Source organism: Nicotiana tabacum, chromosome 7, assembly GCF_000715075.1.
Source record: "Nicotiana tabacum cultivar K326 chromosome 7, ASM71507v2, whole genome shotgun sequence".
NCBI lineage: Eukaryota > Viridiplantae > Streptophyta > Magnoliopsida > Solanales > Solanaceae > Nicotiana > Nicotiana tabacum.
In genome coordinates this window covers 79490772-79498637 of record NC_134086.1, presented here as the reverse complement: position 1 = coordinate 79498637, position 7866 = coordinate 79490772, and the positions used below count along the sequence as shown (strand labels likewise).

The 7866-nt window shown below is 34.4% G+C and overlaps 1 protein-coding gene across 1 annotated transcript; it reads right to left on the bottom strand.

The window, feature by feature from the left end:
• Positions 1 to 1465: 1465 nt before the first annotated feature.
• On the bottom strand, positions 1466 to 7210 carry LOC107826878 (transmembrane emp24 domain-containing protein p24beta3-like). Its single transcript, XM_075257329.1, has 4 exons — positions 6886 to 7210; positions 4249 to 4435; positions 3816 to 3923; positions 1466 to 1910 (listed from the first exon to the last, which is right to left on the bottom strand). The coding sequence occupies exons 1-4, from the start codon at positions 7111 to 7113 to the stop codon at positions 1777 to 1779; spliced, it is 657 nt and encodes a 218-aa protein (XP_075113430.1). The 5' UTR covers positions 7114 to 7210; the 3' UTR covers positions 1466 to 1776.
• Between the last annotated feature and the right edge of the window lie 656 nt (positions 7211 to 7866).

Here is a 7866-nt window from a genome sequence, read left to right as displayed (position 1 = left end):
AACAGAACTAGTGGGTGTATCGTCATCCGGTTGCGTTTCATCTAAATCTATTTCCTGCTCATCTTCTTCATCAATAGTTGGATTACCATAAAGAGAATTCATATATTCATCATCTAAGCATTCACCACCACCAACATTATGCACATATTGACTCTCAGTAAATTGTAATAAAGTATTATCACTATCAAAGAATAGCAGCTAGTGGAATGCGGGTATGGGGTTTGGGTAGGAGAGCCCGGAGAATTAGAGGAGGAATAGATTGGCCACTAGATTCACCACTCTTGAATTTTCCCTTATTTTTACTAAATATTTTTTTAAGGAATAGACCATCTTAATTATAATTATACAAAGTAAATAAAACAAACAAAACTATAATATTAAAACTAAAGAGTTGGAACGAGTTTACCTAATTGACGAACAACTTGTTGAAAATTAATTATCATTGAAAACTTGAATACTTCAATTCACCAACTTCACAATTTTTCACACAAATTACAACAATAAAGTAATCAATTATAGAAGAAAATTAGAGAGAAATTGATGATTTTGTGAGAAAATGAAAGAATGAGGGGGTATTTATAGTTGAAAATAGGAAAAAAAATATAATTATAAAATGTTTGGGGTTAAAACAAAGTTGTGGGAGGGTAAATGGCTATTTTGCAAACCCCAAACGGCTATTTTAGCAGGCCCAACGGCCATATTTTAAATGAGCCAACGGTTAGAATTTTTTTTGGATTTTTTTTTTTCAAAAATTTAGTCGTTGGGCCCATTTGGGACCGGTTAGGACTGGTTGAACCGGCCCACTTAGGACTCAGTCCCGGGCCCAAACGGTCCGATCCTAACGGTCTTTTTGGCTTAACCAGCCCACTTAGCAAGCCCACCCCTGGTCTCGGTCCTATCTGGTTAGGCCCGGTTAGGCCCACTAACCTAATGGGCTCGCGGGCCTGGGCAGGTCCCGAGCCCAACCGGCCAACTTGCCAGCCTTAGCATCACCATTGAAGGTGCCTAAAGGAAAAAGGATATTACCACATTTAGCCCGCGCCATAAACTATTTATATCTACTAGCAAAAAAAGTATAATATAAAATTTGTATAATTTTTAAATGTAACATACAAAATGTATATATATAATATAACAAATATACATTTTTTCGGCTATTATTTTTACAAAGACTATAATGTCTTTTTTCCTAGGAAAAAATGTCGACAAGTCAGCTAAATTTACCAGCATGTTTAACTATTCAAGTATACACACTACCAAGTCAATAGTCAGTCACAATCAACCACCCTATGCAATGAACAATTCATTAGCTGCCACTTTTTCCAATATTTTCCCGTGTTAAGTGGCGTACTAGTGACAAGGCGGGATATATATATATATATATATATATATATATATATATATATATATATATATATATATATATATAATACCGCACATAAAAGATTTTAAAAAATCCGGAACAGGAGAAAACGACTATCCATTCGTCAAAATAATACCGCACAACTTTTACAAGTTACCGTAACAGCAACATCTTTTCAAGATGACGTCTTATAAATAACCAATGTTGTGAATCCATCTGAAGTACTTCTAAACGAACGAACCATATCCATCATTCACAGAAATTTAAACCTGCTTTTGAGAATGGATCAAATCCTTTCAAATAATAACTTAAGAAAAGATGCTACAGAAGGATGCCCTTCTCTCAACTGACCAAAACAACTCTAGTTCCTGTAGAACAAAGGTGAAAAAACACTATGCTACAACCAAAATTGGTCAAATCCGGTTATAGCCAACTGACTTGCTGAATAGTTGTCGGATATACAGAACTTGAAGCCCGCTTGCCAATATAAGCAACAGATACTCTCCAATTGTGTAAAATATAACACGCTTCCTTGTGCTTTCATTAGCTGTACCAGATGAACACACACATCAGATAAGCAGTAGATCACATGATGAATGAACTCTATTATTCAAGATTAACCCCATGGGCAAAGATCAAACGTAAACAGGAAGAAAGAAGCCAATGGAGATTTTACATCCACCATCATAAAGAAGTGAATATAGGTCCAGAAACATTGGTAAAATTCAGAAGAAAGCATACTCATAACACCCACCAAACGAAATATTTGAATTTTTTGTTTTCTTTTATTGGCCATTTTGTTTAATATAAGGGAACTTCACTTTAACTATTTCCAGACAAGGTGCTTAATAAATTTTAAACCTCAACTTTACTCATCTTTTTACCGTATCATAAGAAGGGAAGATACATAAGAAGAGCACAACATACTTTGGAATTAGATAAATAACACCCCTAGAGTGCAGCAGAAGACTTGCCTTATACGCAATAGCTTCAAAAGCTATTAACCTGTCTAAATAACACCATTTTATCTAAAAGTCAGCATGACTTAACACCTAGCAATATTTTAATGAAGCCTAGAGTAAGCTACAATTGGAGTGACATCAGTAGATGATATTGCTTTTTGTCTTCAAAAAATGCTATGCCATCACTAGGAAATGAATTGTTGTTAAGTCACCACAGGTCGCATTTTTGCAGCACCATTTTCAGAAGTAAGCATCAGTTGGTTCAAATGTAAAAATAGACAGTTGCCTACTGCTGGCAGTATCTTGTTTAAAAGTAAATCCACCAATCCAGGTTTTATAGGCACAAATATTCGGGATCCTCCTAAACTTGGCAATTTTTATTTAGTTCCCCCTTAAACTTCACGTGGTCTTTAATACCCCCTGAACTTGAAAATTTGACAATCTTGACCTCCCTAGATGCTGATGTGGCAAAGAGCGTAAATACACTCTCTTTTAGGTGCGTGGAAGGGAAGAAAAAACAAAAAATCAGCTTCCAAGTGGGGGTATTTTTCAAATATTAATTGCCACGTAATCAAATATAATGATTTATTTGTTCCAATTATATTTCTCGTTGTTTCTTCTTAATATACATTGCATATCTTATCCCAATTGTATATTTTTAGATACAATGAATATATGTTTCAACTATGTATTTCTTTTCTGAAAGTTAGTTGAAACTCCATTTATTTTAGCCAAATAAAAAGAAGATTTAGCCAAAGTAATGAAGTTCAAATGATGTATTTTCTACAAAAAGAAAAATTTATGTGTACTTTATTTTCATGCAATGACTATTTATTTAAACTATGCATTTTTCTTTTTCGAGACAAATTCACAAGTATTTGGTCGGAATTTTACTATTTTAGCTAAATATTCATTTAGCCAATTTATGGAGTTCCAACAACGTATTTTATTTAGATGCAACGATAATATGTTCTAATTATGTATTCCTTCTTTTGCTGATCAAATATGTAAAAGTAACTTGATTAAAATTTTATTATTTTTAGCAAACTAAAAAATTATAATCAAAATAACGTTTTTTCAAGTTTTTTTTTTAGATTTTGGAACGAAAAAAATAATTTAAATAGTTGGTGGACTTAAAAACATAAAAATATATTTTTTATTGTAAAAGAATGCCACGTGGACAAAAAATTCCATGTGGGTAGCACGTGTGTCACACTCTCATGGATTGTCAGCATCCGGGGGGTCGAGACTATGAAATTAACAAGTTCAGAAGGTATTAAAGATTATATGAATTTAAGCAGGAACTAAATAAAAATTGCCAGGTTCAGAAGGTCCCGAACTATTCTGATAAGTGCAAGAGTAGACCCAAAATACAAATAGCAAATAAATGACATTCGGCATACTAGGATAAAGGAAAACCAATCAAGTTTATATCCATTTCAAATAAAAGAGCAATAAAGTCCTTATCAAAAAAAAGAATGAAGTCTTACTATGACGATGACGAGCATCACGTGCTCTTAGGTACTTCTGCTCTGAAGTAACCGACTCCAATGCCTCTCTTAGTTCAGCAATTTTGACATTAATGGGGTCCAAATGTTCTGCACAAAGGTTAGTAAATGTTAAATGAGAAAAGAAAAGGGACGTGAATAAAATATAACAGTCTGCAGCTAATCCTAGCTATGCATAAAGAACATATCAGTCAAAAAACATAATACATAATATCCCACTATCCCAGCAATACATATAAGAACATATCAGTCAATTAACATAATGCATAACAGCCTGTCAGCCTCCACAGCTACTGAAATACCATAAAGAATATATCAGTCTCTTGTCACCAACGGAACCAAATTTGTGTAAAAGCAGAAATTAATATTTCTAAAATATTAATGATAAAACAATAACATGGCAAATAAGACCAACCATCTTTAGCAAGGTCATGCTCATTGGGGATGTGTCCAATATGTATGTAGAAAGAGACTGTTTCTGGTGTTGAATAAGGATTCTTAAAACAGAACTTGTACATCCCACTCCGAGGGGCCTTGAACTCAAATTTATCCCCAGATGTTCCCTTCATTGTGTGTACAACATTTTCCCCGGGTGCTGTCACCTGCATGAGAGTAACAAGACTTAATAAGAAAGATTCGTGATCTCTTTTTCACTATGAGGTTGCGGCGAAAGTAAACAAATAAGAACATATTAATAATGAGGTAATAAGCTCCCATTATAAGTTACATCAAGTGCAGACATGGCTAAGAGGTGGAAGCAGTCTGTTGTGTATAATAAATTTTTTGACATTAACATGTGCTGGATTCCCATGACTCGTCATCACCACCAAACAAAGACTAACTTCTGATGCTGGAGCATCTTTCTTATACTTTACCCAAAGGCTCAAATAAAGGGGAAAAAATAAAATAAATTTGTATTTCAAGAATAATTATTTAAACCCAAAAAATAATTACTAACAAAATTGAGAAAATTTACAATTAGAAAAAATGTTTAAGTTTAGTAATACTCTCTTCCAGAGAGAGTCCATGGGATGAGGCGCACAGCTTAGTCCCTTGATCCTGCACCATCTAAGCAAGCTAAACTCATAGCTTCTTTTGCACCTAGCTTCAGGGCTTAAGTGTGCCTTGAGCAAGCTTATGACAACAGTGCTTCAGTGATAGCGCTGATTAATGGAACAGGGGATTACATGTGAGTTTGCAAAGAGAAGAATAATGGTTATTTGTGCATGTTGAAGAGGCTACAAGAGGAGGAAAGAGGAGAAAAAAAAATCAGGTAGAGGGAAGCAAAGGTTGTATAATTGGAGGATAGTTGAGAAATCATGTGTGGTATTTGAAAAAAGAGATTTCAGGTTTATGAATAAAATTTCTTATGACAATGAATCTGGTCAAGCACCAGAACCGAAAAAAGTTAAGAGCTTTTATGAAAGAAAATAAGATATCTCCGAGTCAAATGAAGTTCAGCCAATTGAAATGAAAGAGTACAGTGCTCTGAAGCAAGCTCTAGTAAATTTCTCAAGGAAACTACGTGGACTAGTCAAACCCCCAGTTGAGTAGTACCAAGTCAGGCGTAAAATCCTCAATAAATAGTGATCCATAAATTAGTGGTTCAGCAATGGATGGCTCCAAAGATGATGAATGAAACGATGCATGTAAGATGAGCATGATAAAGCGTATGTCTACATCAGCGGGGGCGAGAACCAGAAGGCAATGGCTGGTTCCTTCAGAATAGGATATATACAGATTTAAAGAGCTAATCCAAGAGCTTGTCTAATTCTCTGAAACTAGATTTTGTCTGGCCTCTAGAACCAAACGATGATATAGTATGACTCATAATTAGACATACGTTCGTTGGTCAGCCAAAGATGCTATCAAGCTAGCCGAAGGTATGAAGTATGAACATAGTTAGGAGAGTAGAAATTTGGAAATCATGAAACTTTAACGAGCCCCAACTTGTTTCGGACTGAGTCTTAGTTGTTGTATAATACTTTAGTGAGGGAAGACAATAAGGCAGATCATTTAGTATTGGAGTGAAATTAACCTCAGTAAAGCAAAAGTTAATAATATAGCCGACCTCAACAGATTTGGACTTGAGGCGCAGTTGATTGATTGATTTTCACTATTTCATTTAAGTTAAAATGGCCAAAATCGCTGGTATTGTGGGATGATTAGCAAGTGCAAATAATAAGCAGACAAAAGTGCTAATATCTAAACAAAAAGCAAGTGATGGCAGTAAGTAGCAGAATATACAGTCTTGAAACAAAAAGCAAGTGATGGCAGTAGGTAGCAAAATGTCCAGTCATTGAAGCAAAACATTCAAACCAACTCAAGGATCCTAAAACATAATACTAGGAAGAAGTGATAAGCAATTTTCCTCCCTTCAGTGTAAAGTCATAATTCCTGCTCTATGCTTTGAGAATTTCAGAAAACTAAACACTTGATTACTGCAAAATAATTATTGGAGAAAACTATTCTCTTTCACGGAGGGACGTATGTAGTGTACAAGTTATGGGTTCATTCAAGTCTAATATGTAAAAAACAAAATTCACTAAATAAGTAGAAATAATAGATTTGAACACAGTAAATCAAATAGGTTGTAATAGAATTTCAAACTCGAAGCCATAAAGTTCAAATCTTGGATCCGCCTATGCCTTCCATGAGATTCACTTCACTTAATGATAATTCATTTTTTACCTTAATTTACATTAAAAAAAAAAAGAAAAAAAAAAGAGAGGAAACCTTTACAGTCTATCTGAATTTCAACAACAATTCACCTTTAGATAAACAAATTTCAACAGCAATTTTATATACAGTATAAACGTTTTCCTATGAAGAATAATACATGCAATAGCTCTTATAATTGTTATCTATCAAATCTATAAAAAATCTCAAAAGAGCTAAATCTAAAAAAATCAACTAAGTGAAAAACAAGTGGATCCAATAACGTGTAATCAATCTCAAAAACAGTTCACAAGTAATGGCATAAAGTCGATTTTGAGAAAAAACAAATACACAATTAAGCTAAAAGGGAAAGAAAGAAAAAAAGAAGACATACGACGAAATCGATGCCGGGATGATCGGAACTCCAAAAGATGTCATGATCAACGACGACGAAGTTTCCAGAAATCATGTCGTTTTCATAGAGAACGTACTCGTACACGCATTCCTCATCGTTTACCGTTACCGATAACGCCGTTATGTCGTTCACGAAACTGAATAGAAGAATTGCCACCAAAGCGAAGACCTTTGACCGCCTGATTCCGTCTCCGGTTGTTGTTTCCATCTCCGGCCCCGACGAGCTCTTTTAGGATTGTGAAAATTCGTTTTCGGAGATTTTGGGGCAGATTTTGTAATTGTAAGATACAGAAGTGACGTGCGGGTGTCTAATTTTACACTACCATCGAACCCGACATCGTTTTGTTGGATGGATTTTTTGTTTATTTATTTTCTGGCAAAATACATAAGTTGTCACCCGAACTATGACCCAAATCCCTGTTAGACACTTTTCAGGAACGAATATTACTTTACACACCCAACCTTTCCAAAGTGTATCTTAGACACACCATTTTTTTCTTAACCAGTTTTTCAGAATATGTACAATATCACGCACCAATCAAACAGTGATACGTGTCATTTTTTAAAATTAAAAATTAAAAAAATTTAAATTACAATTATACCCCTCATCTTCCTCATCTAAACTATCACGGTTGTCTTCCTCCTCTCTCACCATCAAACACCATAGCTTCTTCCTCCACCTTTTACTTAATAACAAAGCCACCATTAATTAACAAAAATCACCAGAAAAACACACCCAAAACTCCATCTTTTCCGCTGAAATTGAATCAAATTTTTGAGCCCAGATCTAACTCATTTTTCATTTCACTTCGGTAAAAGTTCGACCGTCATTAACTGTCATCGCCACAAGTCAACTATTTAAAAAATCATCCATTAATAAAATTAAAGAATGTGCAAAATCTTGAGCTAAGCTTTAATGGTTGGAAAAAATTTCGGAAAATTCTCGCTTTCTAAAAATTTG